This window comes from Heptranchias perlo, chromosome 4, assembly GCF_035084215.1.
Source record: "Heptranchias perlo isolate sHepPer1 chromosome 4, sHepPer1.hap1, whole genome shotgun sequence".
NCBI lineage: Eukaryota > Metazoa > Chordata > Chondrichthyes > Hexanchiformes > Hexanchidae > Heptranchias > Heptranchias perlo.
In genome coordinates, this window is record NC_090328.1 from 16,214,562 (window position 1) to 16,236,006 (window position 21,445).

Sequence of the window (21,445 nt, forward strand, 5' to 3'; positions counted from 1 at the left end):
TCCCATCCAGTCTGAAAAACGACCGTTCACCACTACTCTTTGCTTTCTGTCCCTTAACCAATTTTGTATCCACGCTGCCACTGTCCCTTTAATCGCAAGGGCTTCGGTTTTGCTGACAAGTCTATTATGTGGTACTTTATTAAACGCCTTTTGAAAGTCCATATACACAACATCAACCGCACTACCCTCATCAACCATCGCTGTTGCTTCATCAAAGAACTTGATCAAGTTTGTCTGACATGATTTGCCTTTAACAAATCCGTGCTGGCTGTCATTTATTAACCCATGTTCTTCCAAGTGACAGTTAATTTTGTCCCAGGATTATGGTGTGTAGAAGTTTCCCTACCAGTGTTAGGCTGACTGGCCCACCTTTTTTATCTCTCTCCCCTTTTTTGAGTTATCTGCACTGAACTTTGTGACAAAGGAGCTCTGTGAATTTGTACTTGAACACTTACACACAGTTCTGCTGCCCGGGCACCTAATTTCTAATCTTATGACAGAGTAACACTTCTATCATAATATTAAAACATTGGAAAATATGTTTATGAAGCTTCCAAGAATTTCAGTGGACCACCTGGACACTAATGTTCCAGCAGCGTGAGACTAACAACTAGAGGGGGTCTCAAACCTCTTGTTTCACTCTGCTCAGGAGTCAGATTGCCAACCCAGTTCCTGAGTGCACTTCCACTTCCGATGAATGTGCACCCAAAAATGCTTCATTTTAACATGAATGTGACTATATATCTCCATCCTAAATTTGTAATGTTTGCTTACATCTTATAATGGGAACTGTATCTATGTATCAAATATTCCCTAAATCTCATAGAGACATAGCTGTACACTTACCAGTTATGTCTTAATCCCACCTTTCTCACAGAGGTATGGTAGCATAGTGGTAATGTTACTGGACTAGTAATCCAGCAAATGTGTGTTTAAATCTCACTGTGGTAGTTTGAGAAGTTGATTTCAGTTTTTTAAAAAAAAGCTGGTACGAGTAGGAGTGACCATGAAGCTTTCAGAAAGAAACAACTGGTTTACTAATAGCAGGGTTGAAAATTTGTCCCTCCCAAAAATCATAATGTCATACTCTTGACTAATCCGTAGTACTTACAGGTTCCTGTATGAGAATGGCAATAAACCAGAGAACCCCTTATTTAGTCGAATCACACTCTCTTTCAGACCGTGCAATGGCATCGGGTGCTCCACCTCTGCTCTGTGGGAAAGTGTCCCGAGATATCAAACAAGAGTTGGATAAGCTCACAAGTAATGTGCGGATAAAGAAGCTGAGGTGGTTCTCTGAATGTTTATCGGTAAGTCCTTTCATTGTTACCGCTCAGTCTCATGAAGGTGCAGAATTCGTTGTTGATTCAGAAGTTGGACCCGACCGTTAACTTACATGAGAGGAAAGCCCTGGCTTTGCCTTTCTGCAGCATTTACAGACCTTCCGCCAGCAACGTTTACTGCCAAAGTATCCCACAAAGTTGATGCTAAGCCTACATTTGAGATATTGCTAGAACACTAACTTCCTCTCTCCGCTGCTTTAGTGGAGGTGCCAACCCATTTATTTTAAACAGCTTAATACTTTGTGTAGAGAGGAAATTTAAAATGGATGCATTAAATGATTGCACTTTAAAATTCCTATGGTGTAATTTCAAGGCCATTAAATGTAATTGTTTCACTTGTAGTACTTCAGTACTGAGGGAAACAAGGAATACTGCTGGTGGAAAGGGACATTTGTCCCAACAGCAAAGTACAGGTCGGATGTAAAAAGTGTCATTTCTTTATTTCGCTGGAGTTACATTACTAGTGCGGTAATAAAGAGAAATTCTATCTGACCTTTAATGCTTGTTTTATTTAATGTAAATGAAGCCTTGTACCACACATTAGCACCTGATCACTGTATTTGAATAATTAATCTGCTGGTACAAATAAGGCAGCTTGGAGAAATTCTGCTTTCTAACAATGGATTGGCAATGGTTCTGTTTACTCAGTGCTTTGAGTTCTGAGTGGAATTCTCACAGGCCATTAATAGCTTGAGGATATGTGACAGATAAATACATTTTCTACACTAAAAATATATCTGCTACATTAATTTTTTGATGGTATTTAGGAAATTTGCAAACATTTGAACGGTTCTATTTTATTCGTTTTTTTCAAAATGTGAGTTTGTATTTAAGATGAGAAGAGTCAAGAAACATAGAATTATAGCCCTGTAATGTAGCTTGTTGTTAATAATGGTACTGGTCTGCCTATGGTTTCTTTGACATTCGGATCTTTGGCCTTCATTGCTAGCGATTAACCTCTGTTTTCTTTTAGAAATACTGCCCCCAAATGCTTGAATGTGTTCTTTTTAGCCCCCAGGAGGCAGTAAGAATCTCTGGGACTTGGTGGCTGTGTTAAAAGACCAGGACGACAGTCTGCTGCCACAGAACTACTGTAAAGGAATAATGCACATGAAACATCTGGTCAGGTTCAAAACTGTAAGTAATGTCTACAGAGAGTTTATCATACAATTTCAAATTAAGTCTAGCATCTCAGATTAAAGATAGACTCACAAAGGAAAATTGTTGAGCAATGTAATACTCATTAAATAATGAAAGGATAATATACTGCGATTGAAATATCTGCAAGGTCAGGAGTGACATCTGTGGCTTGAAGTTACGTTGTGCAATAAAAGTAATGAACAGGTTAAAATGTTGGTGAGGAATTAATATTGACTGATTTTACGGTCACATGTGAATTGTTTAAAGCTGAATTTGCTTTGGTCAGTCTAAAGCTCAAGAGTTAACAACTGTGAAGATGTCCAAGTTTGGAGGTGGAATTGGTGCGCCAAGCAAGGAGGAGAGACTGAAAGAAGCAGCTGAGATTCATCTGAGACTAGGTCAGATCCAGAGATACTGTGAACTAATGGTGGAGCTTGGGGAGGTAAAGTACTTAAAAATTACAATCAGTCGGGAATTGGGTGGCATATTTGATTAAGAACACACACATCTGAAATTTCCGTGGGGCTTCTCTCAAATTCCCACCACAACTTCGGTGGAAGATCGGCAGAACCCCAAGAGAAATGGCATAAATATTTCCACTGATTTTACGGAGGGAGATCAGGAAATCACTGCATAAATTCTACCGCACAGTCTTCTCATCTGTGGGACTTGGGTCATCCTGTAGAGATAAGATAAATGTGTTTGTTCTCTGATAGCTGGGTTTAAGTATAATGTGGGCAGTGTCAATGCTGGTGCCTGTGGATCCACACCTGTCATTTGGCACAAATTGACATTAATTGAACAACCTCAGGACAATTAAAACAGATAATGTAACTGAATGCCACTGCCATGTTTTGTGCAGCAGGAGCACTTCAATGGGATTAAAGCAGTCTTCTTTCTGCGTTGGAGCTTTTCCTGCATCTAACACATACTACAGCTACTCTGATTGTGTTTCATGTCGGTGATAGTTGTGAAGACGCAACCTTCTCCATTTCTGAGCAACTATTACTGACCTTGATGAGTTCTGATTCACTCAAAAACGTCTTTATAAACAATCCCTGGATTGTTTGGCAATCCCTGGATTATCATTTGGCAATACCAGCTAATAGTTGAGCCATGTACCAGTAGGTCCTGGGTTCAATCCACAGCTGATTGTTTTAGCTGGCATTAGGAGATACTAAAATTGCCCTGAGCTGGGGAGGAGAGAATCAGCCAGGATTCCCACTGTTTTCTATCCAGTCTACTGTGAATGTGTAGATATTGGGTGAGGACGGAATTGGGTGTGGCCGTGCTGCCTAATAGGATAGAATTGCAATGCCACACTCACTGTCTAGCCTCACACATAAAGAATAGCCACTTGGGTGAGTTAATGAAGAGTGCCTAACGCCTAGCAGGAGCCAATGTCTTCAGAAGGGGAGAAAATCTACCAATATAAAAATTTAGATTCTGTCTGTCACATTTTGGACTTCACATTTTTGTGACAGATGCAAAACAATCTTGAAGAAAAGTATTTTTTTAAAAGGAGAAAGAAACCTAGACATTTCCCGCCGCTGCCAATCCACAACTTTCCCTGGGGATTGCACCTTGACATGTGGGTAGGGTCTCATGACCCAGAGAGTTGTAACTTGTGGTAGGACCACCCAAGCCAGACAGGTCAAAAGGTAGGAGCATACTAAAGGCAGCCCACCTGGTAGGTGGTTCTGAGTCAGGCTAACGAACTGTCCACGTAAAAATGCCTTTTGTTACGAAAACAACCCAGAGACAAAATGAGTCTGTTACAGACTTGCAGATATAAACATCACCTGTGGAAAACCACGATCTGTTGGATGTAAGACAAGATGATTCTCCGATTGAGTGTATAGTTGTCAGCTTGCCGAATTTTGAAAACTATTCTAGATTAAGGAAGCATGATCTTCATGAAAAGGTATTTGGCAAGAACCTTTTATGGCGAGGGAGAAGTGTCATCTTATACATGTGACGTGATGATGGATTTCTGTGTAACTCGTGCCATTGTGTGTTTGTAAACAAATGAATGAAGATTTGCCAAACAGCTTTTCACGGTACCCCCTTTAACACAACATTTTCTTTCGTAAACCTGGTGCTTTGTGATAGTGATTCCGGGGGGGGGGTAATTTTTTTTTTATTCGTTCATGGGATGTGGGTGTCACTGGCGAGGCCACCATTTATTGCCCATCCCTAATTGCCCTTGAGAAGGTGGTGGTGAGCCGCCTTCTTGAACCGCTGCAGTCCGTGTGGTGAAGGTTCTCCCACAGTGCTGTTAGGAAGGGAGTTCCAGGATTTTGACCCAACGATAATGAAGGAACTGCGATATATTTCCAAGTCGGGATAGTGTATGACTTGGAGGGGAACGTGCAGGTGGTGTTGTTCCCATGTACCTGCTGCCCTTGCCCTTCCAGGTGGTAGAGGTGGCGGGCTTGGGAGGTGCTGTCAAAGAAGTCTTGGCGAGTTGCTGCAGTGCATCCTGTGGATGGTGCACACTGCAGCCACAGTGCGCCGGTGGTGAAGGGAGTGAATGTTTAGGGTGGTGGGTGTGGTGCCAATCTAGTGGGCTGCTTTGTCCTGGATGGTGTTGAGCTTCTTGAGTGTTGTTGGAGCTGCACTCATCCAGGCAAGTGGAGAGTATTCCATCACACTCCTGACTAGTGCCTTTTAGATGGTGGAAAGACTCTGGGGAGTCAGGAGGTGAGTCACTCGCTGCAGAATACCCAGCCTCTGACCTGCTCTTGTAGCCACAGTATTTATATGGCTGGCCCAGTTAAGTTTCTGGTCAATGGTGACCCCCAGGATGTTGATGGTGGGCGATTCGGCGATGGTAATGCCATCAAATGTCAAGGGGAGGTGGTTAGATTCTCTCTTGTTGGAGATGGTCATTGCCTGGCACTTGTCTGGCGCGAATGTTACTTGCCACTTATGAGCCCAAGCCAGGATGTTGTCCAGGTCTTGCTGCATGCGGGCACGGACTGCTTTATTATCTGAGGGGTTGCGAATGGAACTGAACACTGTGCAATCATCAGCGAACATCCCCATTTCTGACCTTATGATGGAGGGAAGGTCATTGATGAAGCAGCTGAAGATGGTTGGGCCAAGGACACTGCCCTGAGGAACTCCTGCAGCGATGTCCTGGGGCTGAAATGATTGGCCTCCAACAACCACTACCATCTTCCTTTGTGCTAGGTATGACTCCAGCCACTGGAGAGTTTTCCCCCTGATTCCCGGTAATTTTAACATTACACACCGGGCAGGAAATCCACGGGATCGGGTGGAACGCCGGTTTTACATCCCGCCCAATATTACTCACCATTGACTTTGATGGAGAGTAAAATCTGCTGGGGTATAAAACCAGCGTCACACCCGATCTCGTCAGGTTCCTGATGGGTGGGTTAAGTTAAAATTACCTCCTCTCTCTGACCATCACACTAGATCACATTCTGGTTTCCAAAAATTGGCGCTGAAATACTAAAAGCAATGAGAACACCCCTTCCCTCTCTCCAATTCCAGCTCTCATCATGCACCAAGTCTGTTCTATTCAATAATTCACTCAATGCATAGTGTTTGTTTTTAATCAAATACAATTCCATTTTTTTTTTCCAGCCGGAGAAAGCTCTTGGGTAACTGTAACTGGAATTACCCCCCTGTCAAAAAATGTGCATTTCTCTTTTTTTCTTTCAGAACAAAGTTTCACTGGCATCAGATAGACTATTTCTGAATTCTGTTTCTCAAAACTTCTCTGTTCAGATTGGAGGCTGATTCTATGCAGGGACTATATTTGAATCAAAAAAAAAATTGGGGCCAGTTTTCCTGGCCTACACCCCTCGGGGAACATCTAATCCTCAGGCATAAAGGACGGGGGAAAAGGCGGCGGGGCCCCAAGAAGCTGGCAGTGGTCCTTGCTCCGGGGATCTGTCCTCAGGTCAGAGGGTCTGAGGGGACCCAGCAGCAAGACGAAGAAGAAGACCCTGAGGGAGCAGATGAGAAAGTTTTTATGCTGACCATCTGGCTGCTGGTCTCCAAACACAGCTGCTAATGGCCCGGTACAACGAAGTCATTACAAAGAAGAAGCTAAAGTGTTTTTTTGGCGGGGGGGGGGGGGGGAATTGAAGCAGCCAAAAAATTATGTGACATTTTAAAACATCAAACTAAAAATAAATTTTGCACTGAAATGAACCAAAATGTGGAAAGAGAAATAAGTGCAGAATCACCATGGCAACTCCTAAACCTAGTACTTTATTTTGCTTCTTTTGACATTGTAATAAAAATTGGAATAGGTGTCACTGCGAAAAAGGCTGCTGTGATATTTATAAAGACATTTGAGAATCAAAGAGTACGTCTGGGTGAGATAACCTTTATTGATGTTTCAGTGGGACAAGGCGCTATCAGTGGCACCTGGTGTATCAATGAAATACTGGAGGAAGCTGATGCAAAGGTGAGGTCTTTTTAATGAGTAACATAATGGGCAGAATTTTAACCCCCCAGGATGGACGGGAGAGGGGCGGGGGTGGGGTGGGGGGGGTTAAATTCTTAAAAATGGGAAACCTGATCCCAACTTGCCGCGAACGCGCCTACTTCCGGTTTAACCGGGGCGCGTGGGCTCTCGAGAGGTGGGTTGGTAATTATAATATGTTAATGAGGCTCCGTGCCTCGGATTTTATCAGCCATTTGGATTTAACGCCTCCAGCACGAGTTTCCCAGGGCTTGAGAGACCAGACAGCTGAAGGGAGGCGAGAACCGCTGGTTCCAGCAGAGAAGTGCTTTTCCTGCACTGCTTATGGGCTAGGGGGAGCAGGAGAGCTTCCCCCCGGCTCCCCCAAGCCGAGCTGCCGCTAGCTGCCTCTATCCCTGCAATTAACTGACGCCCCCCCACTTCGCCCCCACCGAACGTCCAACCACCGTCTCCCCCCCCCCCCCCCCCGATCCCATGTCTCCCCCCACCCCCGCAATCATACCCTCGCCCCCCTTCCTCTTCTCCAGTCCCCGGCTATGGCCTCTCTAATGTTTCCTCCTGGTGCCCACCCCTCTACCAAATTAGTTTAAACCCTCCCCCACAGCACTAGTTAACCTCCCTGCGAGGACATTGGCCCCAGCTCTGTTGAGGTGCAACCCGTCCATCTTGAACTGATCCCTCCTGCCCCAGAACTGGTCCCAATGCCCTAGAAATCTGAAGCCCTCCCTCCTGCACCAATGCTCCAGCCACGCATTATCCTACTATTCCTATACTCGCTAGCAGGTGGCACTGTTAGTAATTCAGAGATTACTACCTTTGAGGTCCTGCTTTTTTACTTCCTCCCTAGCTCCTGAAACTCTGACTGTAGGGCCTCGACCCCATGTCATCGGTTCCCACATGGACCGCAACTTCTGGCAGTTCCCTTCGCCTCAACTACTCCATGCAAGTTCCACATTCTAACCACTCTCTGGGTAAAGAAGTTTCTCCTATATTCCTTATTGGATCTATTAGTGTCTGTCTTATATTCATGACTCCTAGTTTTGGACTCCCCCATAAGTGGAAACAACTTCTCTACGTCTACCCTATCAAACCCCTTCATAATTTTAAAGACCTCTATTAGGTCACCCCTCAGCCTTCTGTTTTCCAGAGAAAAGAGCCCCAGCCTGATCAGTCTTTCCTGATAGTTATAACCTCTCAGTTCTGGTATCATCCTTGTAAATCTTTTTTCCACCTTCTCCAGTGCCTCGATATCCTTTTTTGTAATATGGAGACCAGAACTGGACACAGTACTCCAAGTGTGGCCTAACCAAGGTTCTTTACATATTTAACATAATCGCTCTGCTTTTCAATTCTATTCCTCGAGAAATGAATCTCAGTGCTTGGTTTAAAGATGAACTGCACAGTGCAAATGTGGGATTTTTTTATTTACAAATTAAACACGTTCTCAAATTCACTTGCACAGAATGTATTATTGATCTGTGGATACAGAACCTAGTTGCATTGTTGGCATGCAATCAACGATCGATATTTGTTATGCTTGTTGCTTGTTATGGACCTTTGCCTGATATATAATCCTTTTAAGTACTGCCTTTAAGTTACCCAAGCAGCTCCCTTGTTTACTAAACCAGCATCAATAAGGTGAGAATAAAGACAGATAAATTAGTAAAATATATAAATTCCTTTTATAAAGTTCTTTTTAAGAAAAGATGGAATTTACATTTATATAGTACCTAATCATGTCCTGAGGGTGTCCAAAAGCAAACAAGGAATTACTTGTGAAAAGCAATCATTTTTGTTATGTAGGTAAACATGGCAGCCATATTGTGCACAGCAAGGACCCACAAACAACAAATGAAATGAATGATCAAATAAAGTATTTTTGAACATGGAAAATAATTTAAATTACATTCTCTCATGACCAAAATATCTATATTACAAGGCTACAAATTGCTAAAATATTTATTAGGGTTTAAAAAATGGAAAACAATGAAGGGGCAGGTCATACAGCTGGCATCACTACAGTGCATCCACGAGGCTGAGAACTGCATGGATAGCACATTTCTGGAGGTGGTCACCCCGCAGCTTAAGAAAGTGCAGGCAGAGAAGGTGACCGCCAGACAGACAAGGAGGACCAGGCAGGTAGTGCAGGCGTCCCCTGAGGGCATCTCGCTCTCTAACCAGTATTCAGTTCTGATTCTATCGTTAGGGGACCAGACAGGCGTTTCTGTGGCTGCAGAAGTGATTCCAGGATGGTATGTTGCCTCCCTGGTGCCAGGGTCAAGGATGTCACTGAGCGGCTGCAGAACATTCTGGAGGGGGAGGGTGAACAGCCAGAGGTCATGATCCATATCGGTACCATCCACATAGGTAGGAAGAGGGATGAGGTCCTGCAGGCAGATTTTAAGGAGTTAGGAAAGAGATTAATAAGCAGGACCTCAAAGGTAGTAATCTCTGGATTACTCCCAGTGCCACGCGCTAGTGAGTATAGAAATAGGAGGATAGAGCAGATGAATGTGTAGCTGGAGAGATGGTGCAGGAGGGAGGGCTTTAGATTCCTGGGGCATTGGGACCAGTTCTGGGGGAGGTGGGACGAGTACAGACCGAACAGGTTGCACCTCAACGGAGCTGGGACCAATGTCCTTGCGGGGAGGTTCGGTAGTACTGTGGGGGGGGGGGGGGCGGGGTTTAAAACGAATGTGGCAGGGGGACGGGCACAAGGATGTAGCACTGGAAAAAAGAAGTAAGGTGCACAAAGAATTGGGAGAGACAGATAGCACTAAAGTAAGAAATAGAAAGGTATTAGGTGGGATCAGACTAAGAGAGAGTACAAGAAGGTCTAAGATTGGTTTTCACTGCATGTGTGTAAACGCACGAAGCGTGTTGAATAAGCTTGGTGAGCTGCAGGCGCAATTAGCCACATGGGAATATGGTGTTGTAGTGATAACAGAGACCTGGCTCAAAAAAGGTCAGAACTGGGTACTAAATATTCCTGGATACAAAGTGTTCAGGAAATATAGGGAAGGAAAGAAAGGAGGTGGGGGTGGCAGAATTGATTAAGGAGAATATTGCAGTGCTGGAGAGATAGGATTTCCTGGAGGGGTCAAGGACAGAATCTATTTGGTTGTGGTTAAGAAACAATAGAAGTGCCAATACACCACTGGGTGTATTCTATGGGCCACCAACTAGTAGGAAGGATATTGAGGAACAAATTTGCAGGGAAATTACAGAGAGGTGCAAAAGCCATAGAGCAGATGGTTCCGGTACAGTCTAGGTACATTCCCATGAGGGAGAAAGAAGGGCAAGTAAAGCTAGAGCTCCCTAGATAAGACAGTAAGATGAAGCAGAAAAAAGGGTCGTACAACAGATGTCAGGTTGATAACACAAATGAGAATCAGGCTGAATATAGAAAGTTCAGAGGGGAAGTGAAAAAGGAAATAAGAGGGGCAAAGAGAGAGTATGAGAATAGACTGGCGGCCAACATAAAAGCGAATCCAAAAGTCTAATATAGGTATGTAAACAGTAAATGGGTAGTAAGAGGAGGTTTGGGGCCGATTAGGGACCAAAAAGATCAACTCATGGAGGCAGAGGGCATAGCCGAGATACTAAATGAGTACTTTGGATCTGTCAGTGCCAAGAAGATGCTGCCAGAGTCTCAGTAAAGGAAGATGTAGTTGAGATACTGGATGGGCTAAAAATTGATAAAGAGGAGGTACTAGGAAGGCTGGCTGTACTTAAAGTAGGTAAGTCACCCGGTCCAGATGGGATGCATCCTAGGTTGCTGAGGGAAGTAAGGGTAGAAATTGCAGCGGTACTGGCCATAATCTTCCAAACATCCTTAGATACAGGGGTGGTGCCAGAGGACTGGAGAATTGCAAATGTTACACACTTGTTCAAAAAAGGTTGTAAGGATAAACCCAGCAACTGCAGGCCAGTCAGTTTAACCTCGGTGGTGGGGAAACTTTTAGAAACGACAATCCTGGACAGAACTAGCCGTCACTTGGACAAGTGTAGATTGATTAGGGAAAGCCAGAAAGGATTTGTTAAAGGCAAATCGCGTTTAACTAACTTGATAGATTTTTTTTGATGAGGTAATAGAGAGGGTCGACGAGGACAATGCAGTCAAAGTGGTGTATATGGACTTTCAAAAGGAGTTTGATAAAGTGCCGCTTAATAGGCTTGTCATCAAGATTGAAGCCCATGGAATAAAGGGGCAGTAGCAGCATGGATACGAAATTGGCTAAGTAACAGGAAACAGAGAGTTGTGGTGAACTGCTGTTTTTCGGACTGGAGGGAGGTGGACAGTGGTGCTCCCTGGGGTTGATACTAGGACTACTGCTTTTCTTGATCTATATTAATGACTTGGACTTGGGTGCACAAGGCACAATTTTCAGTTTTGCACATGATACAAAACTTGGAAGGGTAGTGAACAGTGAGGAGAATAGTGATAGACTTCAAGAGGATATACGCAGGCTGGTGGCATGGGCGGACACATGGCAGATGAAATTTAATGCAGAAAAATGCGAAGTGATACATTTCAGTAGGAAGAATGAGGAGAGGTAATATAAACTGAAGGGCACAATTCTAAAAGGTACATGAACAGAGAGATCTGGGGGTATATGTACACAAATTGTTGAAGGTGGCATGGCAGGTTGAGAAAATGGTTAAAAAAGAGTATGGGATCCTGGGCTTTATAAATAGAGGCATAGAGTACAAAAGCAAGGAAGTCATGATGAACCTTTATAAAACACTGGTTTGACCACAACTGGAGTATTGTGCCCAGTCCTGGGCACCGCACTTTAGGAAAGATGTGAAGGCCTTCGGGAGGGTGCAGAAGAGACTTACTAGAATGATTCCAGGGATGAGGGACTTCAGTTACGTAGATAGACTGGAGAAGCTGGGGTTGTTCTCCTTGGAACAGAGAAGTTTGAGAGGAGATTTGATAGAGATATCCAAAATCATGAAGGGTCAAGACAGAGTAGATAGAAACTGTTCCATTGGCGGAAGGGTCAAGAACCAGAGGACAAGGATTTAAGGTGATTGGCAAAAGAACCAAAGGTGACATGAGGAAACGTTTTTTTAATGCAGCAAGTTGTAATGATCTGGAATGCTGGAATGAAAACTTTTTCACACAGCAAGTGGTTAGGATCTGGAATGCACTGCCAGAAGGGTTGATGGAGGCAGATTCAATTATGGCTTTCAAAAGGGAACTGGGTAAGTACTTGAAAGGATAAAATTTGCAGAGCTACAGGGATAGGGCGGGGGAGTGGGACAAGCTGGATTGCTCTTGCATAGAGCCGGCATGAACTCGATGGGCCGAATGGCCTCCTTCCGTGCTGTAACCTTTCTATGATTCTATACAATGGGTGTCAGAAGGGTGGAAAACATAGCTTTAATTTCTCCCACTCCACTGAGTTTCTGATCTCAGCTCTGGAGAAGGTAGCACAGTTTTAAATGGTAGTCTTCACCTGTCCTTCAAGGATAGAATTAGCCGTGCCTTTTTGGTTAGGCCGCCATTCCTGCTCACTTGGCAACAGAAGTCACACGAGGAGGACCAAACTAGGGCAGGAAATACGGGGAACAGAGAGGAATGTATCCTCAAAAAAAAACCAAAAATGCACCTTTAAAATCTGATTAGTCCATTCAGAATAACCATAACAGGAAAGCATTTAGTTATATGAAACATCCAGTGTGTTACTGTTTCCTCAGGAGAGCCGATCAGCTGATCCAGGAAGCGAACAATGAAGTCATTCCATACTGCATTGCTACTGGTGATGTGAAGAAACTGGTAACCTTTTTCACCTCTCGAGGCCAGCTGAAAGAAGCACTGCTAGTTGCTCAGGTAACTCAGAATTACCAATTGCTTGGCTTACTGCATCAAGTTACATAGAATTTTACAGCACAGAAACAGGCCCAACTGGTCTATGCCGGTGTTTGGTCTCCACACGAGTCTCCTCTCACCTTACTTCATCTCACCGTTTCAACATATCTTTCAATTCTGTTCTCCCCTCCTGCACTTATCTAGCTTCCCCTTAAATGCACTTATGTTATTCGCCACAATCACTCCATGTGGTAGCGAATTCCACATTCCCACCGCTCTCTGGGTAAAGAAGTTTTTCCTGAATTCCTTATTGGATTTATTAGCGACCGTCTTGTATAAATGGTCCTTAGTTTTGGAATCCCCACAAGTGGAACCCCTTCATAATTTTAATCACGTATCAGGGTTAATCCCACAATCCATACAGGGAAGTCACATTCGAAGGGATCGTGGGTCAGAGACAGGGCTACAACACTGTAACCCTGATTCTCTCACCCATCAGTGCTGATCCTCGCTGGGGTCACGGAATTAGTCCAATGAAGTAATAGTTCCTTATTTTTTTAAATATCTGAACATATTTGAATAAATGAGTCTGGATAATTCCTGTATATTCTTCATAATCATATTTTATACTGTCATATTAAAATACATAACAGCGAGGAGTGAGCTGCGAGCAAGGTAAGAGGTAAAGATCATGAGAGTAAAACTTACATGGTTTTTATCAGTCACCTGAATCTGACATCTCTTACATTCTTCAAACGCACCATTGTCTGTGTTAATCTTTATGATACAAATGTTATTGGCTGCTTCCTCTGGTTTTCTTCCCTCTCTTGAAGGTGTTGATTCGTGCTGGGGTAGAGTGCCACAGATTCCCTAATTGGCAGCCTCAGGCAGTGAAGCCACTGGATGGCTGGAGTGGGAAATGGAAAAAATTCACACTAATGCAGTAGGGGTTGTTCTGAGGTTGAGGTTTAGACACATTATTTGGGCAGAGAAGAGGGAGCTTTACTCTGCATCAGTCTGTGTTGATACCTGCAGGGCCCGATATTAGGAGGGAGGCGGATTGGCAGCGGGGGGCCGACTGGGCGCGTGGGTAACGCGCCCAGTGAAATCGGTGGGTTTGGCATGCGATCATAAGTAAATTTAAGCCACTTAACCTTGGCAGCGGGCGGACTGCGCACCCGCATCATAGACTGTCAGCTGGAGGAGCCCTATTTAAATCCTCACTGACTGATGCTGCAGAAAATAGGCAAAATTACAACATGGAGCAGCCCAGGGGGAAGGCTGCTCCCAGGTTTAATGATGCCTCACTCCAGATCTTACTGGATGGGGTGAGGAGGAGGAGGAGGAGGGAGATCTTCCACCCGGCGGACGGGAGGAAGTGGACCTGCCTCTGCCACCATGAAGGCCTGGCTCGAGGTGGCAGAGATCATCAGCACCCCCAACATATCACGCACCTGCATACAGTGCAGGAGACGCTTCAATGACCTAACCAGGTCAGCCGAAGTGAGTACTCTTAATCATTCCCCGACACTCCGTCTGCCACATCACCGCCCCCACCCCACATCTCCTTCTGCCCTGCCAACACTACTCTATCACATCACTCCTCACACCCGCTCAAAGCTCATCCTCATCTTACCTGCACTTACTCTCCTCGCCAGTACTCATCCCACCACTACCACTCAACCCAATCCTCATACAATCTCATGGCTCTGTCTCATACTCACCCTCTGATGCATCTCTTTCACCGTCTGCCTCACTCAATCTGCCACTACCTGGGCTGCAGCCACAGGGCATGCATCACATATATGTAGTAGGAAACGTAAGGCAAACGTGTCATGAACATAAAGGGGATGCACAAGGGTGTTTGAGGGTTTGTCATGGTTTTTACTTGTATTTGATTTCTGATCAACTCACATTACATATTATATTGTCACCACTACTGCCACGTCTTGGCCATTCTTGACTGGCTTGTGCAATAATGCCCTTTCATGAGGTTCTCCATGAACACCCTTGATGCCACCCATTGGCTCACCCTACAGTGGGTGTATGTGTTGTTGCACGACTACTTTGTGCAGGTGCCTGTTGCGCAGCACTGTGTTGTGTAGCTCCACGTGGTGGAGGTGGACGGCGTGCCTGGCGAGGTTGGTGATGTTGCTCGTGCTCCAAAAGAGTGATGAATGCAGCAGTGGAACCACCCCCATTCTGATGGTGTGAGTGTGAGGGGGTCCACAAAGTAGGTAAATGTATTTGAACAGTAGAGTTTAGGGTATGATTTAATAATTTGGAGTGTGGAGACAACGGTGTGGCAGGCAAAACTTTGTCTGAGGTGACAGAGTGCCCTGCTGCAATGAATGAGAGTTTACCCTGCACCTGTTAAATGGACCTTTGCAGCTGCCACTGGCTACTGGCTGCAACATGTCTGTTTAAACAGGGAGTGTTTCCCCCAGCATGGGAAACACGCTCTGGGTAGTAAAATCCGAATCCTCCTAAAATCTCCAACTAAGAGGTCTTAAACGACCTCAAGTACCCAGATAATGATCTTAAGTGGGATCCCGCCAGCTTTAATTGCCGGTGGGAGTCCTGCATGCGGGGGCTGCGCACGCACCGATTCACGTCATTGGGGAACCCGGAAGTGGGCGGGTTGGAGCCGGGCTCCAGACCCGCTCCGGGAATCCCCAATTTTACGAGCCCCCCCCGCCAAGAACGTACCCGCTCGGCCATCCGAAAACTGACTCCCTGATGTGTCTAGGTTAGCTGCCACCTTGCACAAGTTGCCATTATTTATGTATAAACGTATGTCTGTAGTCTATCTGACTATCAGAGGCATCACAGCATTGACCAATTCTGTCTTCGCTTAATGTCCAACTATATATGTGGGTAAATTCACCAATCCCACATTCTCAGCAGAGAGTGGTGGTCAAAGAGAGCTACAAAACTGCAGCACTGATTCTCTGAGCCAAGCTCAAATGGAGCACGGCTCTCTGCTGGAGCGGGGCCTGGTGAATTTACCCTGTACTGATCGGGACTAGGAACTTTAGTTAATTTGGTTCCCTTTCCCTAACCCATGGGTGCTGAGGCCAGTTATAATACTCCTGCACCTACCCTGGCTAAGATTAGCTAACTTAGCACAGACCAGGAATCGATGTGGGGACCCTTCACACTGGGCAGGCCTCTTCTCTGCCTTCAGTTTCCCTCCTTACAGGTGGCCTCCTGGTTCTCGGAATTTCTCACACAACAGTTGTTGGCATGAAACCAGTGATGGATGCAAGGGGCAGCTGTGAGCCGACAGTTTGTAGTGGTAGATGATCTTGCAGGCAGAGGTGTGCTGGAGATGACTGAGACAAAGCAGGGAGGTTATCAGTGCACAGTGATTTGGGGATCCTCAATTGCCAGTTTCTATTTTGCATTGGGGGTTGGGGAGGGTCCCCTCAATTATGATGGACAATTGATATAAAAGGATATCTGATAGCCACCCCTGTCCTCGTCAGCAGTCAGTTGGATGTTTGGCCTCTAATACCTTTCCTTGTTTTTGTATTGTATCTGTAGACAGCCCGTGAAGGGAACATTCAAGGGCCACAGGTCTCAGCACCAAATGGAGCAGCATGTGGTGACGGGAATAACAAGGCGGAAGATTACAATGAGTAAGCTACTTCTTGTTCCACACAGACAGTTAGCGAGCAGCTAATACAGAATTCTGTAAATAATATGTAGAAGTAAATGCAAGTCATTTTCTTTAAATCACTTCTCCCCCACCAAGAAAAAATAATTACATAGCAAGAAATTCCTCCCTTTAGTTTAATCCCCCATCTCTAAGTTAATTGGTTAGTATCAAAAACAGTAGACATTCTGTCATATTGGACAATGTACAGGTAAACCTGAATCAAACTAGGAACTCAGGAAATAAAGACTCTTATCACATTTTTATAAAGGGACATTTATTCAATTAACGTAAGAAGTATACAGTGTTGATGCTACAAATCTCTTTTTCTTTCATTTCATAATAGAGCTTCTAATCGGTGATGTTCCCATACAAATCCTTAATGCTCTCGCACTATTTTGTGCTAACCTGATTAAAGTTGTGCACATGGGAAAGTAAGATGATCATGTTGAATGTTCATGTGTAAACTTTGCTGATTGGAGGTTCTACCTTATGGAAAGATAAATTGGGAGGTTAGAAGAAATGTTTTCACATGAAGGGTTATTAGAATATGGACTGCATTTCCACACGTGGCTATTGAAGCCGAGCCAATCACGACATTTAAGAGAGAATTAGATACATACTTGAAAAATAAAAATATAAAAGAGCACAAAAATGGCATTAGAGTAGATAGCTCTGATGTGGAGCTAGCACCACATATACATATGGAGAAATGTATAATCTCCATATGTATATGTGGTGCTATTTTTCAAGTATGTATCTAATTCTCTCTTAAATGTTGTGATTGATTCGGCTTCAATAGGTGATGCGCCAGATAGCCTCCTTGTGTGATGGAATCTCCATATGTATTTTACTTGAATGTAACTGAGTTGGCCAATGGTAACACTTTGGGCTCAATTTTAAAACTGAGCAGGGAAGGAGGCGGGGGATCAAATTGAGGACGGGAAACCCATAAGTACGGGTTTCCCGGACGTCCTTACGATTTTGACGTAAGGATGTCTTTTTTTTTTGTCGGTTTCCCGTCCGACTGACTGGCCTGATTGACAGGCTGGTCTAAGTCGGACAGGAGACCAGCCAGGGAGAGGACGTGTTCAAGTAAATCTTCAGGTAAGTCTTTGTTTGTATGGATAGGGGGCGGGGGCATGGGTGAGCACAGGGGCATGGGTGGGCACGAGGGCATGGGTTGGCATGGGTGGGCATAGGTTGGCACGGAGTTCGTGAGTCGGGGGTCAGTCACGGGGGAGTTGTTGGGATCGGAGGTCACGCGGGGGTCTGCGATCAGTGGTGGTGGTTGTCGGGATTGGGGGTCATTGCAGGAGTCCGCAATCGTTTAGGGGGAGGATCAGGAGTCGGGGGGGTGGGGGAATCGGGGTCGGGGGTGCAGGATTGGGGTCGGTGACTGGGCGGGGGGGTCCGTTATCGGGGTCGGGTGTCCGCGATCGTTGGGGCGTTGGTTCAGGTAGGCTTGCTGCGCCTTTTTTTTATCATTCATGGGATGTGGGCGTTGCTGGCAAGGCCAGCATTTATTGCCCATTCCTAATTGCCTTTGAGAAGGTGGTGGTGAGCCGCCTTCTTGAACTGCTGCAGTCCGTGTGGTGAAGGTTCTCCCAAAGTGCTGTTAGGAAGGGAGTTCCAGGATTTTGACCCAGCGACGATGAAGGAACGGCGATATATTTCCAAGTCAGGGTGGTTTGTGACTTGGAGGGCAATGTGCAGGTGGTGTTGTTCCCGTGTGCCTGCTGCTCTTGTCCTCCTAGGTGGTAGAGGTCGTGGGTTTGGGAGGTGCTGTCGAAGAAGCCTTGGCGAGTTGCTGCAGTGCATCCTGTGGATGGTGCACACTTGTTGGGCCTGGGGGAAGCACTCCTGCTTCTCCGGGTCCACAAGTTGTGTCTTTCTAGGCACCTACATGTAGGTCTCGGTCCTTCTCACCTCCTTTCATGAGGCGTAAAACAGAAGGCCCAGGAATTCCGGCCCCCTGGGGTTGAAATCGGGAAGTCTAGAAGAATGGAGGCCCAAAGCCTCCTTGAAAGGTTTTAAGGCCTGACCCGTTTCCTGGGAGCAGGTTGGTTGCCCGTCTTGGCAAAATCCGGAAATGGGCGGGTTGGAGGCGGGTTGGGGGCAGGTCTGAAATGGTGGCAATTTTCATTGCCCCACCCGCCCCAACCCACCCGTTTTTCACTTTTAAAATTGAGCCCTTTATGTCTGTCAAAAGGTAAATTACCCACTAACATTATAATTGAGAGGTGTTCCAACCGTTTTATCACATGCTTCGAGTATTGGTACTTATCACTGTAGGAATGAGCAGAGAAGTTAACGTTCGTGATTCTCTGATATCTGCCTTTGATCACGGCGTTTAACACTGATAACGTGCTGCGGACAACAGGCTCTATTATTCTGGCCACCATTAGCACCCAACAGTGTAACAGAGGCCTAATCCATGCCTCTGATTACAGCTAAGACTAGGAATTTTGTGGGTCCCAAGAGTTGGCATCGGAGACAACACAAAATATTGGCCTCCATCCTACTTGGCCTCTAATTGGTTCATAGTATACGAACATACGAATTAAGAGCAGGAGTAGGCCATTCGGCCCCTCAAGCCTGCTCTGCCATTTGATAAGATCACGGCTGATCTGATTGTGACCTCTTTCCCGTCTACCTACTATGACCTTTGACTCCCTTATTAATCAGGAATCTATCTAACTCAGCCTTAAAGATATTCAATGACCCTGCCTCCACCGCTCTCCGGGGAAGGGAGTTCCACAGACTCACGACCCTCTGAGAGAAAAAATTTCTCCTCATCTCCATCTTAAATGGGAGACCCCTTATTTTTAAACTGTGGCCTCTAGTTCTAGTCTCTCCCACAAGGGGAAACATCCTCTCAGCATCTACCCTTTCAAATCCCCTCAGGATCTTATATGTTTCAATAAGATCACTTCTCATTCTTCTAAACTCCAAAGTATACAGGCCCAACTTGTCTAACCATTCCTTATAAGAATAACCCCCTCATCCCAGGAATCAGTCGAGTGAACCTTCTCTGAACGCTCTAAAGCAATTATGTCCTTTCTTAAATAAGGAGACCAAAACTGCACACAATATTCTAGATGTGGTCTCACCAATGCCCTGTACAACTGTAGTAAAACATCTCTACTTCTATATTGCATTCCCCTTGCAATAAATGACAACATTCCATTTGCCTTCCTAATCACTTGCTGTACCTGCATACTAACTTTTTGTGATTCATGTACAAGGACACCCAGATCCCTCTGAACCTCAGAGTTCTGCAATCTCTCTCCATTTAAATAATATACTGCTTTTCTATTCTTCCTGCCAAAGTGGACAATTTCACATTTTCCTACATTATACCCATCTGCCAAATTTTTGCCCCTCACTTAACCTATCTATATCCCTTTGCAGACTCCTTATGTCCTCTTCACAACTTACTTTCCTACCTACCTTTGTGTCATCAGCAAATTCAGCAACCATACATTCGGTCCCTTCATCCAAGTCATTGATATAGATTGTAAATAGTTGAAGCCCAAGCACTGATCCCTGTGGCACTCCACTCATTACATCTTGCCAACCTGAAAATGACCCATTTATGCCTACTCTCTTTCCTGTTAGCTAACCAATCCTTTCCCCATGCTAATATGTTATCCCCTGCACCATGAGCTCTTATTTTGTGTAGTAGCCTTTGATGTGGCACCTTGTCAAATGCCTTCTGGAAATCCAAGTACACCACAGGATCCCTTTTATCCACGTTGCTTGTTACTTCCTCAAAGAACTCTAATAAATTAGTCAAACACAATTTCCCTCTCACAAAGCCGTGTTGACTCTGCCTGATTGCATTGAGATTTTCTAAGTGCCCTGCTATAACCGCCTTAATAATAGATCCTAGCATTTTCCCTATGACAGATGTTAAGCTAACTGGCCTGTAGTTTCCTGCTTTCTGTCTCCCTCCTTTCTTGAATAGAGGAGTTACATTCGCCATTTTCCAATCTGACGGGACCCTTCCAGAACCTAGGGAATTTTAGAAAATTAATACCAAAGCATCTACTATCTCTGCAGCCACTTCTTTTAAGACCCTAGGATGAAGTCCATCAGGACCTGGGAACTTGTCAGCTTTTAGTCCTAATATTTTGTTCAGAACCCTTTCCCTGGTGATTGTGAATGTTTTAAGTTCCTCCCTCCCTTTCACCACTTGATTCACAATTATTTCTGGCATGCTATTTGTATCCTCTACAGTGAGGACGGTTGCAAAATATCTGTTCAGTTCATCCGCCATTTCCTTATTCTCCATTATTAATTCCCCAGACTCACTCTCTAGAGGACCAACGCCCACTTTACTTGCTCTTTTCCTTTTTAAATACCTGTAGAAACTCTCACCATAGTGGTACAGCACAAAAAAAGAAACAGGGGCAGGCTGGGAGTAGTGCCTTGAGCTCTGTGCCCTTACATCAACATGGAATGAACTAGAGTGTGCCTATGTCACCTACAGGTGAACATATGAAGTCACTGAGCAGCACGCGGACCCACACTGTCATTTATCAATAACTGGAGGCTGACAGGGGAGGAGCGAACAGACAAATTGCGCTTTGCATTTTAAAACTACCGATATTTTGTTTGCAATTCTCCAAACAATTGCAGCCAAATACTTGGGGTTGTATTTTCTTCTGTGTGTAAAGAATATTTCTTTTCCTGAACGATTGTTGGTTTATAATGACAGTTTAATGAAAGAATTTTAACTTGACTTAACCAAATGATGTGGAGATGCCGGTGATGGACTGGGGTGGACAAATGTAAGGAATCTTACAACACAATTATGTCCTTTCTTAAATAAGGAGACCAAAACTGCACACATTATTCTAGATGTGGTCTCACCAATGCCCTGTACAACTGTAGTAAAACAGCACTACTTCTATATTGCATTCCTGTTGCAATAAATGACAACATTCCATTTGCCTTCCTAATCACTTGCTGTACCTAGGTACTAACTTTTTGTGATTCATGTACAAGGACACCCAGAT

At 44.8% G+C, this 21,445-nt stretch overlaps 1 protein-coding gene and 1 long non-coding RNA gene across 3 annotated transcripts in view; one reads left to right on the forward strand and one right to left on the reverse strand.

Moving 5' to 3' along the window:
• The window catches only part of wdr17 (WD repeat domain 17), a 147,536-nt gene that overhangs the window by 96,317 nt on the left and 29,774 nt on the right, over window positions 1-21,445 (forward strand). The window contains exons 15-20 of one of the 2 annotated variants that reach the window (XM_067982517.1): window positions 1,180-1,310; window positions 2,355-2,480; window positions 2,770-2,925; window positions 6,863-6,927; window positions 12,652-12,784; window positions 16,310-16,404. In XM_067982517.1, the coding sequence (XP_067838618.1) occupies window positions 1,180-1,310; window positions 2,355-2,480; window positions 2,770-2,925; window positions 6,863-6,927; window positions 12,652-12,784; window positions 16,310-16,404 (706 nt within the window). The remainder of the gene's footprint in view (window positions 1-1,179; window positions 1,311-2,354; window positions 2,481-2,769; window positions 2,926-6,862; window positions 6,928-12,651; window positions 12,785-16,309; window positions 16,405-21,445) is intronic. The other variant, XM_067982516.1, reaches the window with a different exon arrangement.
• LOC137320749 (uncharacterized) overlaps window positions 16,697-21,445 on the reverse strand; it is a 39,695-nt gene continuing 34,946 nt past the window's right edge. The window contains exon 3 of the long non-coding RNA XR_010962639.1: window positions 16,697-16,910. This is a non-coding gene — a long non-coding RNA (uncharacterized lncRNA). The remainder of the gene's footprint in view (window positions 16,911-21,445) is intronic.